General features: G+C 41.7%; 1 protein-coding gene across 1 annotated transcript in view; it reads left to right on the plus strand.

Moving 5' to 3' along the window:
• The window catches only part of GRPR (gastrin releasing peptide receptor), a 22,900-nt gene extending 11,496 nt beyond the window's left edge, over nucleotides 1-11,404 (plus strand). Inside the window, exons 2-3 of the mRNA XM_059839817.1 lie at nucleotides 6,862-7,213; nucleotides 9,718-11,404. Of these exons, the coding sequence (XP_059695800.1) occupies nucleotides 6,862-7,213; nucleotides 9,718-10,110 (745 nt within the window). The 3' untranslated portion in view covers nucleotides 10,111-11,404. The remainder of the gene's footprint in view (nucleotides 1-6,861; nucleotides 7,214-9,717) is intronic.
• The last annotated feature ends 13,519 nt before the right edge of the window (nucleotides 11,405-24,923 follow it).

The raw sequence follows: 24,923 nt of genomic DNA on the forward strand, positions 1-24,923 counted from the left end.
ATAATCTTAACTAAGTATGCAGAAAGCAGATAGACCCAGAATAGGTTGTCGGAGTGTGTTGATGGGTTAGACAGTCTAGCAATTTTGTGGATTTACTGAATTGTCTTCAGAGCTATAAATATTCATAACATTCATGGTGAAAACAATAAAGAAAGTTTGTGGCATTGCATTTGTCATAAATTTCTTGGTATATTTAATAAGATTCTTTTCTTGCTTTCCAGGTGGAGCTTCACACTCAACGGGGCTCCATCTTCTTCATTTATGTAGTTTTTCCATGGCATCAATTTTTCTCTGTTGCCTGAGGCGTTTTTTGCATGGTAATTTAGCCAGCCCTTCATATTATGTGGGCAAAACATTAATGTGATGCTCATAAAACTTAATTGCAAAATCTTAATGAAAGGATTTTTGTTTGGTCTGTTCTCAGGCCAGGACCAGACCAATGGGCCATTAACCTTACAAATGGGAACAGATGACTGGGGATCAGGGGGACTGCAAATTGCATATTTCTCACTATATCAGATACAAGTGGGAGCAGAAGTATGGGGGATGTGCTGACTGAGAGGCAGCTCTTCCATCCTTACCACAGGGAGTCATGGCAATTTCAGGAGCTCATTTGCTAGAACTGGGAGGAACTCAGTGTTTTCACTTCTCAGCAATTTATGTGACTTGTTTCTGTAAGACATCAGTTTGTTCCAGCCAATCCCTGCTTTTTTATTTAAGTCTGAGTTTCAAATTAGTTCAACTTCTTAAAATAGAGCACAGTTCAAACAGATTTAAAACTTTGTAAGTGGAATTCTCACTTCAGAGAGAAAGAAAGTGGCAATATGTACATCTTTCCACCAGCCTCTTGAGGACTAAACAGTGGCATCAGTAATGAAGCAAGGGTGGGCAAAGCTTCTGAAGTCTTGTTTGAGCAGGTTTTAATACACTTGGATTTTAAACCATGATAAAAATTCAGGAATGGGGCACAGGATATTTTTATATAAAAGGTGTAGGGCATAGTAACAGATGATACTACTTGGAGGAAACTTTCCGTGACATTTAGGTACTGCTGCAAATTCATTTTGGAAGGGCACTGTCCCTCTTCTTTGGAGGAAGGATGGGCAGACCTTTTTTCCTCTTATATTTCTTGCAAGTGTGATGTTAAGCTGTAGAAAGATGGACATGCTTGGAAGTACTGAGATAGAAAAGGGCACCACTCTGTGGCAGAGTATTTTTCAGCCATTTTCTCTCCCTAAACTCCTGGGTCATCTACATTAGCTTTCCTTGCTGTCATAAGGGAAGGGAGAAAGGCATTAATACCAAGCAGTCGTGGAAGAGGAGAGCAAGCTGAGGCTGCCTATAGCACCAGCTTCTCCACACAGCATGAAGTTACTTGCCTAAAAAAACCCAAAAAAAACTAAAACCACAAAACCTGAGATTTAGCCACATGGAGCTAAATTAATTTAAAATCCCAGGGAAACATCTGATTTTCCTCCCCATGCTTTAGTTGTTTTCATTTATTTTTTGTGGCTGTTGTAGCAAGCATAAGTAAGTGGATGAAGGTGACAGGAAAAAGCCATGAAGGAAGCACAGAGGCTGCAGTCTTTGTGGATAAGGTCCTTTCTTCCCCAGAGAGCAAAAATTGCAGCCCTTCTATGCTTAGAAATGTATAGGCAGTATGGCTTTGAAGGCAAAGCCTGTTCATGCTTCAGGTGACATGTATTTTCTTAGCTCAGCTGAGGAGCACAAAGATGGATAAAATATTTTTGTACCAACAGAAAAACTACACTTAGGAAACACTGACATCCATTTGGGGCCATATTTTGGTTGGTATCTTTGGACAGTGTATCTGTAAGTGTCTTTTTCATGCTGCAGCTACTTCTGTGTTTATATTTGAAGCTGCAGCTTGGGGCTAAGTGCATGGTATTAACCAATGTTTGCATACTCCAAGCTTTAGAGTACATTAGGTGATGCTATCCTTTGTTACCTTATTATTAACACAGGGACAATGACACAGTTGTCCTGTTTCCCTGGCATAGTAACCTCAGAGGGAAAAGTATTTACCACAGAAAGACCTTGGGTGTGCCACATTTTAGTGGTTTTTGGACATTTCAGTAGTTTCAGATGTGAGAAACAATTCCTCGATGAGCACGATAGAGATCCTGAGGGATGTGTAAAAGTTGTTTTCAAGGATTCAGTGGAGATGCATGTTCTCAGGGGACTCCTTCCAATCTACAGTGAATTTTTGGGATTAGGTTAAAAAGTGATCAGGTGTTCTGGGTTGAAGAAAAAAATCACCAGCACCCTGGAGAACAGGGACAGCACCAGAGTCACTGTGGCTGGTGTGGGGAGGATTTCCTTAGCAGGAGAATCCTCACAGTGCCTCATGAATTCCAATTACATCAAGCACACTTAGGATAGCTCCATAAGTCATTTCTTTTGGGGGCTTCTTTGAGTGAGACTATGAGATAAGCAGCTGACTGGCATTCCTCCTGGCTGGGAGGTGACTGGCAGCTACAGTGTACCTGGCTGCTTCACCAGTGGGAACAGAGAAATTCAAAGACTGAGCAGTAGTTAAGGGTAGCATCTCTTTCATATTTCCAGTCAGATCAGCAACTCAGTGATTTTCATCTGGGCTGTTTGGCATGAGTTCTTGACTGTGTCTTTTTTTATTTAACTGAATCTTCACAGGGCACATTTTGAAGTTTTGGGCTTTGTTGCAGTGCATGAATTGTACCTCTGGTTTTTAAACTTTTTCAAAAATTTCTTTAAAAGCCAATAGAGAAAGCTGAAAAGAATATATATATTTCAAATAATAATTCAAAATTAGAGACTGAATGTGTGAGCAGCAGAGGTGATCAGTCCAGGGCCATGTCTAGATCTACTGCAGACAGTTGAGCATGCATTCTCAGAGGCCATGTTATGACCTGGGTTAAAAATTACGCATGAAAGCTCAGTTCCATGAGATCCATAGCTCCTCTAAGGTGTATAGGTATATTCATCAATGTCTCCTTCAAAGTGGATTGAAATATTCACATGCTGGATGTTAAATATGGGAAAGTTGCATCCCTCAGGCTAACTCATTGAAAAACAAATGGCAGAAGACAAAGCTGTGGAAACTTGAAATATTATTTGACACACAAACTGGAAATACACATGCTGAAAAGCAGAATGAGCTGCTACTCGAATCCAGTCTACTTGGATGAAGTTCTGAAGAAATGTCAAATAAATTATAAACCCCAGGCTTGATCCTGCCAGGAAAGTGGTATGGAAAAGTAAAGGAGTGAAGGCATTTCTGAGCCCCACTCAGAAGCCAACCAGGAGATGCAGCTTTTTCACACCCTGAACACCAGCAACAGGAAAATCTAGTGGAGTCCCAGCCCAAGCACGAGCAAGGGGGGGCAATTCCTCATGTGTAACATCCCCTGTGCCCTCACCAGGAGCAGCCCCTGCAGCTGCTGTCCCGAGCCTGAGCTGGCATGGGAGAGTGGAATGCTGGAACACAAACTGGAGAGACCCACTGACACATCAGCAAGGCAACTGGAAATGGGGATTCCTACCAGATCACTCACACATTAATACTTGGAGAGTAATAGGGATTACTAGAGATTTCTGTTTAAATTTACCCACCATCAAGGAAGTCTTGCAGATAGTCAGCAAAATAATTTCATTTGATTGCCAGGCTATTAAGAGAATACCTACCTGTGGTTCTGCACATGAGAACTTATATTTTCAAAACCTGTTTTCTAGGTTTGTTTCCTCTGTTTTATCTTTCTGTTCTTTCAAACCTATCCTATGGGTCTACACTGAACCCTTTGCTAGCAAAACCTCTCTCACATCTTCTCTTACATCTGCTGTAGGAGGCTTTAAAAATACACTAAAATTCTAGTAATCAGTGTCAGCATCCTAGACATTTCTAATTACATTCTGTCCAAATTAAATTGTTTGGATATGCCATCTCTGGTTAAAATGTACCAATGACTTGAAATGGAGCAATTTTCTGGGTCTCCCAACACCTTAATGTTAATAAAAATTAAACAGTTTCTCTATATTCTTTAACTTATCCACGTTCCTGGAACATAATACTTGAAAATTTTATCTCAGCTGTCTATATTTTGTAAGACAATCCCTGAAATAATCATGCTTACATGTCATGTTGATAAGCATTCAGTAAACATCTGCAGAAAGACCTTCGAATCAACCAAATTTGCTAATACCTTGATATATTATTAATTTCCTTTTGCATTTCTCAGCTTTAAGATTTACTGAAGACTTTCAGTGAGCTAATGTTTCTGTCAATAATCTATATCTGGCCAATGAGACTATAAATGGAGCTATTTTAACACCACTCCTTTAGTAATCTGCCTAGCACTTCTGTTTTATGACTGCAATAGTCAGAGCATCATATTTGTTTAAGAGCTGTGACGTTCTTTGCCTGTGTTTGTGATCTGGTGCTGGAAGATTGTGCTTTGTAGTATGACACCACTTAATCCACAGTTTTCAGAGTGAAAGTTAAAGAGGTGCTAAGCAAGCCTTAAAAATACTGTGTCTGGCCACTGCAGCTGGAAAAAAGGGGAGCTGCAGGGCTTGGAGATTAAGTGTTTAAACAGCAAACTACTGAGCACAGTGTTGGTAGTACATGAAAGGAAAAGTCCTCTACACAAGACACCTGTATGAAGAAATACCTGCAAATGACAAAATGTCTAGATGCAGTCTTCATAAAAATAAGTATAGAACTATCTATGTAGTTATGTATGCAAAATGTACATGCATATAAATATGTGTGTGTGTTTGAAATCATACACAAAGATACGTAGACACATATATACCTACATGGAGGGAAAGCTGGGTGTGCTGAGCAGGATATTGCATATAATCAGAAGTTGAATGCATGCTTACCCTGCAAATAAAGCAATTAAGCAGTTAAAACACTTCAGGAGTGATGGACTCCTCTTTCAGATGCTGAGCTTTAGGATAATGCAGGCTGTAGCAGGTGGGGAGTCATGGAGTGTCTGTAGAGCCTGGTTTGTGCCACCCACACTCAGGCAGGGTGTTTGTGCTCACTGCCTCTGCTCCCACCCCAGTGTTCACTTCAGCTGTCTGAAGGAGCCAGGATGCTGCAAGGAGCTTAGAGGTGGACTGAGGAGCTGATGGGATGTACCCTGCCATGCCAAAGAGGGCCGGGACTGCCCAGGACCCAGGCACACACCAGTGCCCAGGGAAAAGTGACCAACAGGGAGCCAAGTGCACCATGGGCAGAGTGAGGCAGATCCTGGAAGAAATATCCAACAGTTTGTAATTGTTATAATAATGACCCTCCATGCTAATTTGTGAAACCTGCAGATACTCCTTCTTAATTACTTTTTTTTCTTCTACTATGTTCTTTAAATGCATATGTGAGTTGTGGCTTGCTTGGAGTGTCAAATACTGCCAAAGCAGGGCTCCAGCATATATTAAGCTCTGATGTTTTCCATTCCTCTCATTATGAACACACCAATTTCAAATAAGCTTATTTCTTTGATATTCTTGGATTCTAAAGTACAGTTTTCTGAAAGGCAGAAGTCATGAAAGACAACATTTCAAGTTGTCCTAGGTTGACTATATGATGCTTTTATCCCCAATCGTCTCATTCCGTTTATGCTGAATAGTAAGTTTTGCACCTTTAAGACTTGCTCCAAGGATTGAGGGGGGGAGAGGAGGCGCGCAGTTTGTTTTCAGACACTGAACTCACTCCTACACATTCCTGCTTCTGGACTGTGTTTTTCTGCGGATGAGCAGACGGCGGGACAGGGCACTTTTTATTCCTTGCTTTTTAGTTAGTTTAGCTAGCTGAGGCAAAGAAGTTCCCTGGACTGCGCTTTTTTTTTCCTTTTTTTTTCCCCTTTCTCTGGACCTGTTCACACCTGCTCTGGACTGAACAACCATAAGAGCACCAGCAGCTCGCCTCGGTGGGCCGGGCCGGGCCTGGGCCACGGCATTTCCAGCGCCGGAGGGACTGATAAGGGACTGAGTGAGCTGAACTGGAATCTGGGGAGGGGACTTTCTGGGTGTGTCATCTCCTTTGGAGCAGCAAGGGGTTTTATTGTTTAATATTAAGTTTTCTTGTTTAATAAATAGTTTTTTTCCACTTTTCTCCAAGGAAGTATTTTCTCCTGGACCGGTTGGGGGAGGGGTGGTAGAATCCGATTTCCTAGGGGGGCCCTTTGGGGGTTCTCTCCCAAATTTGCCCTGAACCAGGACACAAGTCAAAAAATGTCTTTATACATCTAGAATAGTGAGGAACAATGGTGATTTTCTGCAAGAGATTCAGCTTCTGGCTACTTTACCTCAATGCATTGAGTTAGAGAAAACTCTTTCCAGCTACAGCACCAAACAGCAATTAAGCAGGCAGCATGCTCTTTGTAGCTTGAGAAAAAAAGATTTGCAGGAGACTGCTGTACTCACAGCTTGAAAAGTGTGTCAAAATCTCAGCCCAGTTTCCTTCAACAGTGTTCTGGGGTATAAGCTGCTGTACACTTTGGAAGAGAAGTTTATGCTTGCACTTCCTGTCTTAATGCTGTTTGGACACATATTAATGTCATTAATGTTAATTAACATGTTAATGTCAGGGAGCCCTGGGCTTTGTTGGGTCAATTACAAATTAAATGAACTCATAATCATTACACATGAAACTGAATGAACTGATGACAGGTGGCTCTGGTTTAAATTGAGAAATTTATTGAAAATATAGAAATTAAAAACACCAGAAAAAATCCAGTCTTCAGTAAAGAATGATTTTGTTTGTGGTTTTTTTTTTTTTTGAATGGAAAGGAAAAAACAGTAATACTCAGCTTGAATGTTGAGGTCAGTAAACTAAATCCTTTTTTTGTTTGTTTTTAGGTATAAAGCTATAGTAAGGCCAATGGAGATCCAAGCATCGCATGCACTGATGAAGATTTGTGTGAGAGCTGCTATAATCTGGATTGTATCCATGTTGCTTGCCATCCCTGAAGCAGTATTTTCAGATCTGCACCCTTTCCATGACAAAGGGACTAATAAAACCTTTATCAGCTGCGCTCCTTACCCTCATTCAGATGGGCTGCATCCCAAAATTCACTCAATGGCATCATTTCTCATATTTTATATTATTCCCCTATCTGTAATTTCAGTATATTATTATTTTATTGCTAAGAATTTGATCCGGAGTGCTTACAACATCCCCGTGGAAGGAAATGTGCATGTGAGGAAACAGGTAGAGATTTGACTTTCTTCAAAAATCCACATTTTCTATGAATCTGGGAGGAAAGAGGGAATACAGGGAAATTTATACTGAGACAGACCGTGTACTGTCGTACTGATTTTAATAGATTAGGTGGGGTAAAAGAATTTAAATGGAAGAAGCCATAATACAGGGCTAAACAGTTAAAGCATCTCCTCCTGTTTGTAAGTTCAGAGACTTTGGCATAGTGGTTACCTTGATAAGCATAGCAGGAGACCCTTGCCAAAGCCTGGAAAGGTAGTGACTAGGATGCAGGGAAAGGGGCAGAGCAGATACAGTGCTTGCAGATTGAAGCAAAGGGGTGATATGGGAAAAAATCAAAACTTCACAAAGTTACTTTGTCAGAGAGAGGACATTGGATGAAGCCTTGCCTGTTTCTAAACAGCCTATTTACCTTGAGGTAATTATCTTATTTGCCTTACCTCTTCTTTTTAACTGAGGTGTGCTTCAACCTCAGCAAAACACAAGCCATTTGTAGCTGAGCAATTGTCCACTCAATTGCACCCAGCTGACACCTCCACCTTAGACTGACCCAACAAAATCATCTTACCCAGCCTTCAGGAGCTATGCTGAAGCACTAAGGCTGGAAAGACTTGGGTTTTGCCCATCAATGGTGTGTTATCCCTGAAATCCTTATCCTTTTTCCCTTCTGAATGTGCGTAAATCTTTTCCCCCGCAGGCCATTTCTCTGCTGATTCGATGGCTGTTTTGATTAGTGGCAATAAAGTGAGCAGTACAAGCAGCCCTTTCCCCTTTGGTTTTGGGGAGAGAGCTCTAAAGAAAGCAAAAGGCCAGGCTGGTCTAGCAGCCTCTGTCCATCATTCCCGTCCTGCAGTGCATTCAAGTGCTATACGTCTCCATCTGAGATAACTGGTATCGATTTCTTTATTGCATTGCTTCCTTTCTTTATAGTGCAGATGTGGCCTCAATAGCCCTATATCAAATTAAGAATACATTTTAAAAGAATATATGGTTTAGCCAAGGAGAGCCCTTCTCAAAGGATTTAATTTTCAGCCTGCTCACTGGAGATGTTTTCATCTGGTGCATGTCAGTCCTTCCTGAGCTCAATGGCTGATTTTTAGTCAGTGCCATTAAAGGGGCATGAAATAAAGTCCAAACGGGCTTGCAGTGTCTCTCCTGCCTGCTTCCTGCTTGCAGCTGTCCTGAGAATAGATCAGCCTGTGTAAAATGCTCAGTTTCTGATTTACCTATGGAGCTTGGAAGCAGAGTGAGGATGGGGCAGTGTCCTGGGAGCCTGGCCAGGCGCTGTGGCCACAGTGGGGCAGGAGCAAGAGCAGCAGGGCTGAGGCTAGGAGCAGTTGCAGGCCATTCACATCCTACTTAAGTACAAGAAGTGGGATGCAGCTAATCCCCTAGGAGTGTCTGGAGAGCATTAGTGGGATTACCAGAGAACATTAGGGAGCCCTAAAAGATCAGCAATGTTACATTTTCCAATCCTGCAAACTCTGTCTGCATTACCTCTCCCAGGGAGTGATGCATTTTAGCAGGTTTTTCAGGGCAACTCTGTCCTCTCATTTTGGGCAGCCTCCTTCATGACTTTTGCATTCATAAGGAAGAGAGATGTGTTTTTCAGTGGCTTTGTTATCTTAATGTACAGCACTTGTAGGCAAAAGACAAGGTATGGCTTACCTCAGCTCCTCTCAGTTTAGCAATACCTTTGAGTTGACTCCAAGCCTGTAGAAGTAAGTAAAACAAAAGTGTGGCTGGTCTGCATGAAGGTTACACTGCGTGCTAGCTGGCTTTGTGGAAGCACCTTTCCCTGACAAAGCTCAGATTATGCTGAGAGGTGGTCATCCCTCAATTCACCACCTGTAGCTCTCTCCTGGTGGCTCCAGTGCTTTCAGCCGAAGGGTCCACCTCACTGCTGCCTTGGTGTTCCTCCAAGTACGGAATATCCTCTTTTTGTTTCTCCATCTGCTTCAGACTCTGCGAGCTGAACTTGGTCTTAAAGGGCTGTGAGCTGTTGACAGCACTTTTGTGTACATACGCCACATGGCCCCATGGCAGAATGTCCTGCTTGTGAGCTGTGTGAAATATCCCAGACTCCTACATGACAATTAATTATAATAATAGGAATAATAATAAGGCAATTTATTAAAATTACATATGATTGTATATATTATGTGTGGATAACTAATGCAGATTGTCCACACTTTTCTTGCCAGAGCTGGGATTTTGCAAAGTGACAAGCCACTGGGAATTATATTTCTAAACAGAAAGGAAAAGAAAAACTACTTCTTATGTAATAAATTCTCAGAATTATTTGTTTATAAGGCAAGGGGTTGAGGAGAGACAAGGAGAATTCTTGACTGTGTTCACCTGCAGTCCAGATTTCCCTGCTCTGGATGTGCCACGTGCCATATGTTTGCTGGAAAGCTGCAGCACTGGCAAAAACAGTCAGCCCCTTGTCTGAGCTAGGAACAGCAGCTAATCTGTGTTTCTCTTTCTTCATCCAGATTGAGTCCCGTAAGCGCCTGGCCAGGACCGTGCTGGTCTTCGTGTGCCTCTTCGCCTTCTGCTGGCTGCCCACTCACATCATCTACTTATACCGCTCCTACCACTACTCCGAGGTGGACACCTCAGTGCTGCATTTCATTGCCAGCATCTGTGCTCGGATCCTGGCCTTCACTAACTCTTGTGTCAACCCCTTTGCTCTCTACTTGCTCAGCAAGAGCTTTAGGAAGCAGTTCAACAACCAGCTGCTGTGCTGCAGAGCTCGCCTCCTCATCCGCTCTCACAGCATGGCCAGGAGCACCACACGAATGACCTCTCTCAAGAGCACCAACCACTCCCTGGCCACCTTCAGCCTGATCAATGGCAACCACATCTGCCACGAAGGCTGTGTCTAAAGGGCACAGTCAGGGACGTCAATTGCTGAGCATGGCTGCTGGACTTTGCTCCATGGGCATGGTGAGCAGCGCACACACGCATGCACACGCACATGCAAGGAGGTGTGGTGTGCTCAGAGAGCTCAGAGGAGCTTGAAGCAATCAACAGTTCATCTTGGGCTGAGGTTGAAGCATCCAGCATTTCACCTGGACTGAGGCATCGCCAGATCATCAGATCATTGAGAACCATCTCACAGGATCTCCCTGGGAAGTGCTGCTGTGCTTTCAATGAGAGCAAAATGAGCACCTTAAGATCAAATCTTTTTTGGCTCTGCAGAATCTTCATCACTTCCTGCTCAATCCCAAACTTACACAGACTTGCAGCAGTGATAAAGACCATATCAGGTGCACACAATTTGTCAGAACAGTTACATCCATCACTTCATGGTGTAATGTATTTTGACATAGAAATAAATCCATTTAAATAAGGTAAATACTTTTACAAAGGAGTTCAACATAGGTCATTTACAGACTTTTCAAATATTTATTAATGTCCTGAGTACAGTGTTAATTCATGGTCTAAAAGATATCAAGAGTTTACTGGGGCATGTCTATGGCCCTATCTGAAGTGAGCAGTATCTTGCACCACGTCAATGTGAAAGAAGTAACGTGAATAAATGTGAGTTGGATTATGTTTACAGCTTTCAATTGTGTGAGCTTTTGCTGTGTTGTGGAAGAGACAGCAGGACAATTTGCAAGCATTACTGTTTTGTTCTTCCTGTCTTCAAAGGTGTGAGATAGTGAAAGTTCCATCACCTAAGTGGTACCACAAAATTTGAGTTGGGTTTAACTAAGGGCAGGCTATAGCAGAAACTGATGTACAGCTATTTTTCTTGTAGTAGTGCTTTGTAAAACACTAGTTTTTCAGCAAAAGCTATCAGCAATGCAAGGTGTCATCTCCAGCCTACATTTTTTCCTACTGTCTTCACAGAAATCTGTGGAGACAGAGTGCCAAAACTGGCTGAGAGATTGGAGAAACACGTCTACTGTAAAGTTTGCCCCAGAACAATTCCTGTTCCAGATACCATCTATTCTGGAACAGGAGCACTGTGTCCTGCAGATAATGAACTCCTGAAGCGCCTGGGCTATAGAACATTCAATGAAGCTGCACACCTGATAAATAAAACTGCTGCCAAATGAGGCCATAAACCAATCACTGTAGCAGAATATTGGGTTTTTAATGGTCCTTATCCTCTTTGATGATGATCCTTTTCATTACCACACCAAAAGATAAATTAAAGCTGATAAAACTTTACTTGGGTTTGCTTTGTGTTTGTAGAAAAAGTCATGTGTGCAGTGTAAAAGCTCTCAGCCCTGTGCCTGCAGCTGCTTTGGGATGCTGGTGGGATCTGCTGTCTCCAAGGACTCAAAGAGGCTCTGATGCCAAAGGCAGAGCTCTGAGAACTTCGCCTCATTTTCCCTTTTGTGCCCCAGATGAGGCTGGACATGCAGGTACGTGAGCTCGGCATGGGCCACACCACTGTGCTGCTAAGGGTAACACTGCCCTGCTCCCCCCCAGCCCTGGGCACTGCCACCTGTGTGTCACCCCCTCCTGCAGTCATCAGTGCCCCCACATCCCAGTCAGGCTGAAAACTAATGGGATAGGGTTATTTTACAGATGAGTAAATTCCCTTGCTTGGCTGACTGTGTCACTATGATGTTAATTTCAATTTACTGAGCTACTTGAGGTCCTCCCTTACTAAAATTTTCAGTGCTTTCCCTAATCTTTACTATGAAGCCACATACAGTACCAGAAGCTCAGTCTGCAACCATTTCAGAGAGTTTGGTTGAATTCTGAGCTGTTTATGACATTTCAAAATTAGAAAACTTTATCTGGCCTAAGGTATTTTTATTAAGTATTTTCTTTAGCCTTGTAAGAATTTAATCAAAGGCAAGTAGGAATTAAATACTTCAACAGCAAACACACCAGGTGTGCTACACAATGTGTCCTCTTGTTTGGTAAAAAACAAGAGATTACCGTTGTTCTACAAGAGACTTCAAAAGTTTCTGAATTTTTGTTTCTGAGGGAAGGAGCTAAAATCATAATCATGAATCATAAAAATGAGAAAATCATAAATATGGGGAAAAGAGCACGGTTATAACTCCCTTAGGGCTATGCTGAATCAAATACCCTGCCTCCCTGAGAAAGGCATTGTTTTGAACACAGGAGAGCTATGAAGATTTAGCACTGTACATTTAAATAAGTGCTATTGATTACATACTTCAAGCCAGAGCTAGTGACTCCTCCAAGAACAGGAAAAGGTTATGGCTCTGGTCTGAAAAGTGCTTTCCAGAAATGCAGCTGCAGGTTGTCCACATGTGTCACAGCCTCATTCCTACTTAAATTGCTCAGTAGTATTTAGTGATGGACTTGGCACTGCTGGTTGAACTCAATGACCTTAGAGGTCTTTCCAGCCTTAATGATTCTGTGATTCTATGATTCCTTTTGTCTTTGTTTTTGCATCTGATAGGTTTAAATTTAGGGGGAGTGTCACTCTTGCGCCGAGGTCAAAGCAGGAACAGGCGAGAGGCAGGATCGTAGCAAAGGCAAAGAAGGCTTTATTCAAAAGAGCCACGTGGTTTTATAGAGCGGTATGATAGGTTCTATCCTATTGGCTAACTGACAGAAACATCTTTCTCATGCACTGTCTTTGAGAGGAACAGAAAAATAAAGTAGAAAAACACCACCTGCAAATTGTTTATAGTCAACAAGTTATCACATCTTTCTAACTCCTTAAAACTTCTCACAAGCCACTGTGTCCCATGGCATCTACAGGGAAGCTCCATGCAAAATGCAATCTTTTCATCAGAATCTAAGATACATACAAGTTATTTTAATATTTAGAAACTTAGATCAAGTCTTTTCAAATGAGTTGTCAATTTTCATTAACATTCTTCATTTTATTCAGATCCCTGGCTCCCTTTTCAATATCTGAAAGATAATTTGATGGGTGTGTAAAAAAAAAAATGTAAAAATGTTCTTTGCAAAAAATATTTTGAAACCTATTTCACAAACTCACACTCATGTTTTAATACCATTGAAAGAGCAAACCTGAGGTTGGAATGGTTTCTATTTCATCCTCATATTAAAATAATGAAAAATATCAATGCAGCGGGTGAGATCAAGGAAGGAAGGAAGATTCAAGAAAGTTTTCTGAAATATGCCAGCAGGTAACAAATATTTGTAGCTGCAATTTTTTATGTGTGTTTCTCACTACTTGTCTCATTACCTTGGTTTCAAAAACACTATGTACTTTACACTGTTGCAGCAGCCTGATCCCTTATCTAGGGCTCTCCCAGTGTTTGCTGGCACACCTGCAGTGCTGATTCTTTGAACCTGGAGCGTTGTCTGCAGCATTTTGTTTGTTTGGTAAATTTTCAAAGTGCCAAAGATAAAACCTGTGCCCAAGCATATTGCAAGAAAACCTGCGCCCAAGATAAAATCCTGGCAGGCAACTCCGGCCTGCGCTGTGCACTCAGGTACTGCCCAGTCCTGGGAGGCTTTGCAGTCCCTGGCTGTGACCCTGGGGTGGCTCTTTACCCTCCTTTCAGCTGTCTCCATCAGCGCTGGAAGCATTGCAGTAGTGACTCAGGCCATGTTTTTTAAGGAATGCTGTAGTGTGTTTCAATGTCCCTGGCTCCTGGGAAACTGAGGAATTTTCCACACTGAGTCCACATCTAAAAGTGGAAAGGTGAAGTTCCCTTTGAACCAGGCAGCCCTTTGGGTTCAGTCTGCCCTGTCCTGTGTGACACATGGCAGTTGTGTCATTTCAGCTGTCTGCAGGGTGGGTGTGTGGCACAGCAGGGCACTACTGCTTTCCTGCAGCTCTGCTCTCCTCCTGGGTCACAAGTGCTACCAGGCAGAGAAGCACTAAAAAAATACATGGCTGCCATTTGCTGAACTGGTGTGAAATGCAAAACTAACATTAAACAGGGATAGAGCCAGTACCTGAAGAGAGTACGCTGAAGCTGGAGAGGCACTCTTCATCAGGAACTGTAGTGACAGGACAGGGAGCAATGGATTCAGACTGAAAAAAGGGAAATTCAGGTTTAGACAAGCGGAAGAAATTATTTACTCTAAGAGTGGTGAGGCACTGGAAGAGGATGACCAGAGAAGTTATGAATAGCCTATTCCTGGAAGAGTTCAAGGCCAGGCTGGATGGGGCTTTGAGCAACCTGGTCTAGTGGAAAGTGTCCAGACCCTTGAGATGGGGGCTGGAGCTAGACGGTCTTTATGGTTCCTTCCAAACCAAACCATTTTTTGATTCTATATTGAGATATGTTCATGCTTATATTGAGTTATGCCCCTGCTTGCTGAGGAGAAGTTAAATAGGATAAAACATTGTTCTTCATTAAGAATTGAATTTTCTGAAATTCCTGAATTCCCCTCCTGAACCTGGTGGGAGATGAAGATGCCAAGTAAATCACAACTTTCAGCTGTTCTTGCGTTAGTTTAGGATTATTCTGAGCAATTTGGCTCCAAAACTATTTATTGTAGGTTTGAAAAATCACTGCAAAGGACTAAAAACTATAGCAACTGGTTAATACTGACACAAGATAAACAATTCAGATTCCTCACCTCTGTCTACAAGAGGAATTTTTTTCTTGCAGTATTTCCAAATATTGCCTTTTAGACTATTTTTAAATATGAAAAATCAAAGGTGTATGATTCTGCTGCATGGCAACAATAGGTGCAAGCAAGAAAAAATATCAGATGGTGAAATGGAAGAGTCTTAGTTTTAAACACAAATATTTATTTATGAAAATATTTGTTGAACTCAAATAGTTATTTTAAAAATCCACCAAAAATACATAAGGTAATGAGTTTTTCTTTATTTTAAATAACAAACAAAAATTCAAAGCATCTCTATTCACCTAACAAGAAAGTAGGAAGCCTGTTATTGATATATGTAATTCTGATTCTCCAAATTAGCTTGATTGGAAGAATCCAAATCAACCCCAGAAAGATTATACTTTTATGCATGGTTTGGCAGAAATAATATACCTTCTTCCTCATTTTCCTGACAAAATACATTTTTTTTACAGGAGAAAGCCATCTGTGGGTATTCAGTTGGGGAAAAATCCCTGTCTTTCAGCCTTCTTTAAAGGCGAGAAGCTCAGTGCTGCTTATCTGAGCAGTGAGCAATCCCCTGAATGTTAACTGCTCGCTGTTAGTGCTGGGCCATGATAACAGGGTAGCTTATCCTCTCCATCCTAGGAAACCACAGCAGGTGATAGGCCTCTGTCCTTCGCCATGAATCTTTAGAGATTAGTGATATTGCCCTTTCCAAGACTAAGATGGCAGCAGTTCAAAGATGCAAGGAAATATTTAGATGGCATTGTTCAAAACAGAGTTTTCTGTTCTGCACCTTAGTGAAATATTTGTGCTACCCTCACATCATTGTATTTTTTTTTTATTATTTTTATGACACCATCTTTATATGTGATACTGTCTTTTAACCCTGAAAATCATGGAGGGAAGATAGCTGATTTTAGCTGACTTGGGTCTTCTGTAAATTGGTATTTATTTAGGAACAGAAAAGTTGTTGTTGTTAGGCTGTAACATGTATTTTAGCTTGGGGAGCTACAGACACCCCTCCCAGATGAGTTCAGCCAGCTGGCAGGAGCTCAGCAGACGGGATGGACGAGCTGCTGTTCCTGCAGCCCTCCCTGGCACAGGGTGTTTCTTGCAGGGGCTGTACATCTCGCATGCACCTCTGCAGCCAGACCCTCCCAGAGCCAGCAGCCTGGGCCAGCCTGGTGCTCAGACACTCCTGGTCAGACCACCTTGCCCTGACCCCTCTCTCCTCCCAGGGGGGCTGGCAGGGTTCCACCCCTGCCATCCTACTGCAGCTGGGGCTGTGGGCAGCTGCACAGCCTCCTCCTGCCCTGGAAGAAGAGGCACTACACATCTCCAAATCATGCTTCAGGCACCCCAGGTGCTGCTACTTAGGCCCAGGCTGCAGATCTCCTAGAACTTATTTCTCCATTGTGATAGCTCCCCTAGGAAGGCTAAAGTTTAATTGTTAATTGTACAGACCACCTTGAAAGGCTCAGCACCTTGAAATTCGTGGGAGTTTCATGAGGATTCACACAGGTAGGGCAGCTGTGCAGGTCATGCCACAAAAGGGATGAAAGAGTTCCCTTTGGAAAGAGTTCCCCCTTGGAAAGTTCCTCACTGCTGGCCAGCTGGATTAATATTATGTCTTTATTACTTCCTAATAATTGAGCACAGCAATTGTAAAATCTTTAAAGAATAGAGACTGAATAACATTTTGCTTAATGCTAAGATTATCAATGAAGACTATGTCTCATTTTATATTAAAATCACATCTAAAAGTCATTTTACAAGTGCCTAATTGCTTGTTTATGGAAATAGCTACTTCAAATTATTTCTGTGATTAGCTTTACTGTTTCACTGTAAGTGGATATGAATTAAAGAGAATCAATCCTAGAATTCTTTTGAAATAAAAAAATGAATCTATCCTAATGTAAATTAATTACACTTACTGGCAAAATGCCTGCCTTATGCTGAACATCTCTTTGTAAATGCTACTCTGTGTTTTCCAGGCAAGTCAGGTCCACCCAGTGTGTTGCTTTGAAGAGAATGGATCTGGGCTTTCTGTCAGCACTTCCAACTGCAGTCAGTGTATTATCCACACCAACATCCCTCTGCAGCTGGGTTTTAGTGGGGGTGGATTTGACCCCAGGTTCTGCACTGAGGTAGAGAAGGAAGACTATAACACCTTTCCATTGAGCAAGTCTCCTTGTCCAAAACATTTCAGAGGGTTAAAGGAAATTTTAAAAAAGTTGAGCATAGTTCCAAAGGTGTGGGGTGCCACTCTCCTGCCTACAGCACTGATAAAAGTGGGCACACAGCCTTGTTGAGCATCCACCTTGTCCTCATCAATCCATGGAGATGGACAGGCACACCCAGTGCACACTGTACCCCCTGTTTTGGACACCTCCCTTTGCTTGAGACCCAGGCCCCATCTCCCATCTCCCAGACCAACTCTAGCTGACCACAAGGGCTGAATGCCTAACTTTTAAATGGCTGATGTCTGTCCAGCTAAGTCCCAGCACACAAAGCTGTCTCTCTGCCCAGGGCCCCTCTCTGTCCAGCCCTGTCTCCCTGCTGGCCAGCAGAAGGATGAACCTGATGCCCTGTTATTCTGTTCTCACCAGCTGCTGCCCTGTCACCATCTCATGTCACCTTGGGCTGGCTCTTAGGTTAACAAGGAGAAGGGGTCTTTTACTCCCCACAAGTCACCTTCATGAGGCATATAGGAGACCTCCTCAGATGGTGGTGCAGGTCTTTGCTCATTTGTCCCTCTGGGGTTGTCAAACTCCCCAGTGGCATGATTGAGAACTGACTGTGAAAACACTCCTAATGGCCACAGGGACCCTGTGGAGCCACCTGAGACAACTTGCTCAAGCTCTGCTAGACCAGAGATCTAACTTATGGCCTGTCTCCCCTGTGCCATGTGGTTACTCGTGTAGCAGACTGAATAGGGAGGAGTAGTCAGAATAAAAATGTCTTGCTGCCATAGATTCATTCAGAAGAAGGTAATAGCAAATCCAGAAAGTTCTCAAGCTAATCTCATGCCTACAGTACTTACACTTTTGCTATCTATGCTAGAGGCTGAAGGTAAAGAACAAGAGAAATGGTCCTTGATCTGATACACACTCATATGTGCCATGAAAGGGACAATCTGTAGGAAAAAACAACTTATGGATGACCAAAACAAAACTTGGGGAAAGTTGGTCTGTTTCTCCCTATAAGTGCAGTGTTGCATTTCAGGGAAGAGGCAAACTTCACAGTATCACCTGAGGGACAGGGTCTGGGTTGAAAAACACTCTAATTTTATGCCCTCACTCAGCAGTTAGCAGTCTCCAGGCAGAACTCACCTCTTTCCAAGAAGTGGAGCCCTTTGAGGGAGTGGTGAGCACTAAACTCCAGGAGGGCATTTCAAGTTCAGTTGTTTGTTCCTAGAGGAAAAATCATTGAGCACTTCCAATCATTCTGAATGTGCATTCAGGACCAATTGCTGGCAATCTAGAACAAGCCAGGAATTGATTCAGGAAGGGTGGCAATCCATTACCATGACACGCACTTAAAAATATCTTAAAGAGACCACACAGTATTTGCTTTTTTATAAAAATTAGAACAGCAGGATGAGAAGCCACAGCTTTATTAGCAGTGCACTCTGAGGACAGCAGAAGACACAGCTCTCTTCATTTCAGTTTCCAAGTGCATGTGTGCAGAAGCTTAGTTACAAACTACAAGATTGTACATATTTCATAAAATATGTATAAATTTGATACCTCCTATGAATATTATTTATTGCTTTGTAAAGTAATGTATATATGTATTCAGCCATCTGCATAGAATGTAAATATCTTGTATTGCTGTGCACAGAGACAGTGCAGTTCATTTCATCTGAAACATATTTTGCTTTCCTTTTCCAGAGGCTGTATAATCTGCTATGAAAAACAGTGAAAAATAATTTCCCTATTAAAAGAAAATTTGCATTAATGTCAATGTCTCAGCTCTCTTGAAATAGCATTTAGAAGGAAATTTAGAAGAAAAAAGATCAGAAAGTGAAAACTTGTTGCAATTTGGATTTTTTCTGTGACTTTGATGTATTTTCTAATTTTATGCACTATGCTTTTAAAATTGCTCATGAATGGCCTCTACATAAATATGGACTCAATTGGAGACTGTCAGATGTGAATATTGAATTGCCCAAAACTTACAGCTAATAAAGCATGACAGACAAAATAGATGACATCTGTTGCTTCTTAGTTAGAAGAAAACCCACAAGTTTCATAAGCATTTTTATCCACTCGCTTTTGTGTGAATTTTCAAGCCTTAGAAAGGGTTATCTTCCAGTGACCAAACAGACAAAAGCACAGGCTGTGCCACCAAAAATCCCACTGAGAACGTCATCCCTGGTCCGGTTTGTTCCCATGGGCAGCACTGGACTGGCAACAGGTGTGCAAACCCAAAGGGCTTGGCAGAGGTTTTTGAAATTCCCATTTCTGCCACCACTGACCTGCAGCAGTGGTGAAGATGTGAATGCAGCACCAGGGGCTGTGGAGGGAGCAGGGGAGAGAGGAGGCCACAGACTGAGCAATGAAAAGCTGCACTCAGCATTGCCTGTAAAAACAAAGGGGTCAAAGCAATCGTATTAGAATAATTGGATACATCTAACAGTTATTGGCTGTGAAACTCAGCTGCATAAGGTTGACTAATTAATGGAAAAATACAGAGGCACGTTGTGAAAGCTCTCCTGTGACATGTTGGCATCAGTGGGCTTTGTGTCTGGCTCACTGGAAGGAAACTGTGAATGACCTTTGCTTCAACATCCATACCTCTCTGAGCATCTGTTACACAACAGTTTTGGCCCCCTAAGAATCAAATGCAGCTCACAACTGAAGGAGATGTTGCTTTTGTGGAGAGTTATTGCATGTGAGGTCATCGATCCAACCCACCAAGTCTGTGGCTCTTTTCCATCCTCATTACAAACATTGTGAGCTGGATGCAGATATAGGAATGCAGAAGTGCTGCAGAAGGCAGAATGTCACACTAGCTTCAATTTCTTCTGCTTGGCATTGTTTGATTCAGATTCATAATGCAGCTCACACTTTGTTCCATGTTTGGCTTACTATTAATAATATTATTTAAAGTATAAACAGTATAGACAACTGACAAAAGACAGTTTATTGGAAAGGTTTTCTTTACATGTTTATGCCATCCCTCATTTAAAATTTCAATTTCTTTTTCTATCCTGTTGGCTACAGTTCTGTTATATATTATTTGATAAAACTGCTTTTTATAATGCATTATCTTGCAAGTGATCTGTGTATTATAACATTAAACACTATGAAAAAATCTGAATACTGCACTTGAGTAGGTATTTTTCACAGATTACATGTATCAAAACAGACCTTTCACTGTGCATTTAGCACTAAAATGTATAGAGTACAGTAATATCCCGTTAGTTTTTTTGGTTTTTTTTAATGCCGTATTTGGCACAAATTGGAAGTTCTCTGATACTCACTGGGAATCTATAGAGAAAAGTGTTGCAAGGCATCTATAGCACTGCAAGCAATGAAGTTCCCAGAGACTGCAAATTCTACAAGTCTGCAGTCTGGTTTCTTTCTGCTCAGGCAGACAAGGCCAGTACGAGTTGTGCTGGCACATCAGCAATCTCATGACTTGAACACACGAAGAAGTAAAGAAATTCTCTGAGCAACCTGTTCCAGCATCTCACTGTAATGAAGAATTTCCTCCTGACATCTCATTTAAACCTGTACTTTTTCAGGGTGAAGCCATTCCCCCTTGTCCTAGAACTACAGGCCATTGTAAGAAGTCCAGCTCTCATTTCAGTGCTTTGGGTGTTGCAAGGCTGATAGCAGGTCATCGTCATCCCAGAGCCTTCTCCTCTCTGTGCTAAAGAGCCCCAACTCTCTCAGGCCAGGCTGTCCTCATAGGAGAGGTGCTACAGCCCTTTGTCCCTCTCATGCTGGGTCTCCAGAGCTGGCTGCAGAACTCCAGGTGAGGTCTCATGAGAGTGGAGTTGAGGGAATGAATCCCTTCCCCCGACACCACTTCTGGTGCAGCTGAGGACTCCGCTGGCTTCCAGGGCTGCAAGCACACATTGCTGGGTCATGTCCACCTCCTTGTCCACCAACACCCACAATTCTTAGAACAGCTTTGTCATCTAATACAAAGAATGGTAAAAAGAATCACCTTATGCTGCCTGACATTGCTTTCAGATAGTAGAAATGTTCTGGAGCAGAACTGTGCTTCTCTTTGTTTCTGCTGCATCCTGTCCAATGTTGACATTAATTACCAGTTTACATTGTATTTCAATTTACATTATATTTCTATTTGCATGGGAGATCGTGGGAATGCTCTACTGAAAAATACATTTCTTTGCTGTTTCATACCAACAGACTTAGGGATTTATTAGGATACTCATTAAGAAAATATGTCAAGTCTCTTACCTAATAGGTTTTATTAAGTTTGGGGTTATTGACTTTACTGGGTTTTATTAAGTTTTCTGCCACTGGCTTAAAGGACACCCTTACCAGGAAATTAAGTTAATGAAGCTTCTATTTCCATATTATACTTATATTAGGAATATTATGTGCACCCTCATTCAGAGCTGGTCAAAGGTAAATAAGGATATCTTTACTGGGAGTTACTCCAGGGTCCCTCAAGCCACTTAATTCAGTTTCATCATTACGACTGAGAATTGATTCTTAAGCTTTCTTGTGTAACCTCAACTTCTTGCTAATCTTCCTGGAACAGAGATTATTGGCCTTTGATTAAGGTAGATTATATTTTCTTTATTATAATTTTTAATTTGTTTGTAGTAACCATACTTGAATTTGTTAAGCTTCAGGAGACACTCAAGTAAACTTGTGAGTGCAGTTTCCATGTAAGAAGGGAACAGATCTGATAAGTCACTATACATTCACACAAACACAACAGACCTTAGAACAGGCTCTAAAATTCAAATTAAGGCAGCGGATCTAAAAACACATTCTCTTGCACTGAAAAATTAAATAAATGGTATTGGGGGAAACAAAAAATTTTTGCTGAGAGAAAAATGTGCTCTCCCTGCAGCTTCACCAGTCCAGGATAATTTTCTGCAATGACACTCTCCAAAGTCTACCCAGTAGATATTTTCCAGGAACAAGAGGTGCAGGAAGAACAAAATGAAATATCACTACAGCTGAGTTGGGGTGTTTCATCCAGTGAGAAACTTGAATGGAAACATTTCCAGTGTTGGGATTGTTAGAGAAAGTGTTACCTGCAACACTGGCTTCTTTGCAGACTTTTTCTAGATGCCATGTGAAAATAAGGCTTCAAAGAAAACAGCAAAGATGGATGGGGTCAGTCTTCTCAAGAAATGCAAGATGTTTTTTGAAAAAAAAGTTACCGTGCCTAGTGAAAAGAGCAGAGAGATAACTGAAAAAAAAAGTGATGGAGATATCTAAGAGAAATGCTGAAGTTTGAAAGTGACTGGCCATCCAGGCTAGCATGACTTTCAGTGAAGAAAACAGGGTTATCCTACTCTTTTTGAAGATCAAAACATCAGGACACTTCTCCAAACATTGCAGGCTCTGCTATTACCTCTAGCATGGGCACTGCAGAGAGGTAGAGTCTCACCTAGATTAGGCTGAACCCCGTTCATTGAAAAGAGGCAATCACACTGATTTCACTCCTGCTAAACATTAAAACCATTTCTGTTACATTACTTTAAAGAGTATAATTGTTATGCTCAATTTTTCTAAGAGCACAGGATCACTCTTCCATCTGAACATAGGTGCTCGCAGCATTTGGAAGATGTCAAGGCGAGTGTAGTCATAATTTTCAAAAAAAGTAGAGGCACATGGGTGCATACAAAATAATGACTCCTTGCTTTTAGATTTTGCTTCTTACTGCAGCAGATTTTATCATTAAACTAAATGCAGTATAGACAAAGTGCAAACACCAGAAAAGAAATTACCTGTGCTTTCATAGGTAGCATTGCTATAAGAGCTACATCTCCACAGGTATCAGGGAAACAAAGAGATAACATTCATTCTCATGCTTCTAAATGATGACTGGTAGGAAATCTTGACAGCTCCTTTATAAAGTGGTCCTTTTGATTAAGCATTTATCATTGTTGTCAGTTTTTTTTAACTATAATGCCAATGGCAAGCTCATCTTCTCCCTGTGTGCTACAATGATTATGAAATGGACACACAACAGAACACAGAACACTCCTACCTTGCATTGAGGCTGGGTGGTCCATTGGCTTCAAAGGGGCTGTGAGAATCTGTCAGACTCTTCTTACTGAAAGTTACAGGGAGTTAGGTATTGGTTTGGGTTGATTTCTGCACCTTCCAAAGTGGAGAAACAGGCCTATCTTGAACACTGGAGAGGCATGTGAGTGTGTGCCTTCTCCTGGCTTTATATGAATGGTCCTTGCCTGCTGATGGTTCTTGTGTTTGTCTGGCATGGGTGTGTGAGTTCAGAGATACTTTAGGAAAAAAAAAAAGAAGTTATCAAAATGCAATTTGTAATTGCCATTTTAGCCATGTATGGGATGAGTCATTCCTGAGTGTTTGTTAATGGTAAATTCTCCCCTTAAAGGGAATATTCTTAGCAACCAATATTTGTTTCAAACCATCCCTAGTCATCCTAAGGCAGCTCCCATTTGAAATGGCAGATTCCCACAGAAGTCTCCTTTCTAATCTTTGGAAAAGATGGCATCGAGGCTGAAGAGTCAGATGATGAATTCACACTTCTTTTCAACATTGCTTTGGTGAACACACGTCCCTGATAGTATCTAAAGGGCAGGGAGCAGCACTCAGGCTTGATGGGGTTCAAGTCTATCAGCTGCACAAGTCTGTTGGAACTCTGAATCTCTAGCCTTTTAGTGTCTAATCCCAGAGCTGTATTCTGCACAAAGCTGGGATCTTTGGAACACTTTCATGTAAGTATGGCAATTATTGTGGCTCCCAGTGCATCCAGTCTGCCTACAGCTGATGGTGGCATACCTGCCTTTAGGCAGTCTGAGGTAAGTTCAGATCCTAGCTGCTACCACCACATTCCACAATTTTCCTGAGGAAGCTCCAAGACTTGATTCTGTCAGTACACAGAGGAATGCCTTTCCATGGGAAGCTGCAAATGCAGCAGCAGTCAGGTATGGACATCACGACACCAGCCCTGGTACAAGCTCTTTGCCCAAGTGACCTGGCTCTGCTGCACCAGAGCACTGCAAACTTACAGTCCAGGCTGCCTTCCAGTAACTTGCTGGCATGTCAGTTTTTGTAAGCCAAACAGGAAACACTAGTTGAGCTGAGAGATTCAAGGGCATCTTTCAGTGGAGACATGCTTCTATTTGAGATTTATAGCACCCTGCATAAAATCATGACTTACTGCTTATGCCATGGAAATTTCAATTCCCATGATAATCCAATCTTCTTCAAACCTAGTTAAGAGATGTCTTATTATAGCTGTTGAAGTAGATCACAAAGCCTGAAATTCCCATTAGATTAATTAATATTTTGAAGGCACGCTCCTAAAACACTTTTTGAGAGCCCAGGACAAGAAATAAATTTCATAATGACACCCACTCTGCTTCTGCCTTCCAAAATGCCCAAACCTTTCAGGGAAGCTCATCACTCATGTGCCATGAATTAAATGTTTATTAGATGCTCTGCATCTGTCCCCCTGTCATTGCAGAATGTTTTCTTGAATTTCTCTAGACACAAATTCTATTACTATTTTTAAATTGTCTTTCAGAACTTGTTAATCTTCTCTATTCTTCAGTAGTTCTGTAAGTTTCTCTGCACTCCTGAAAGATTTTTTTAGTATCATAGATTTCAGAATTTCTTTTTAAATATAAGGTTTAATCTGTACTTCAATATAATTCTTATAATCAGCAGGAAATTAGGATAGCATCCGGCAATTTGCAGAAAACAAGGAAACGAGAAACAGAAGTGAGCAAGAAGCCTTCAATAAGTGTATAACTGCAAGATAAATAAGTTGCTTATCTTGATTATTTGCCATATTGGTATCTCTGGAACTGCTGGAAAGAAGTGAGAGAAAAACCTGTTTTGCTATGTTTTGGCTGGGATAGAGTTAATTGACTTCAGCTGGCATGGGGCTGTGTTTTGGATTTGTGCTGTAAACAGGGCTGATAGCACACGGATGTTAGGATCATAGGGAGGGAGGGAGGGAGGGAAGGAAGGAAGGAAGGAAGGAAGGA

The sequence above is a fragment of the Haemorhous mexicanus genome, chromosome 2 (assembly GCF_027477595.1).
Source record: "Haemorhous mexicanus isolate bHaeMex1 chromosome 2, bHaeMex1.pri, whole genome shotgun sequence".
NCBI classification, from domain to species: domain Eukaryota; kingdom Metazoa; phylum Chordata; class Aves; order Passeriformes; family Fringillidae; genus Haemorhous; species Haemorhous mexicanus.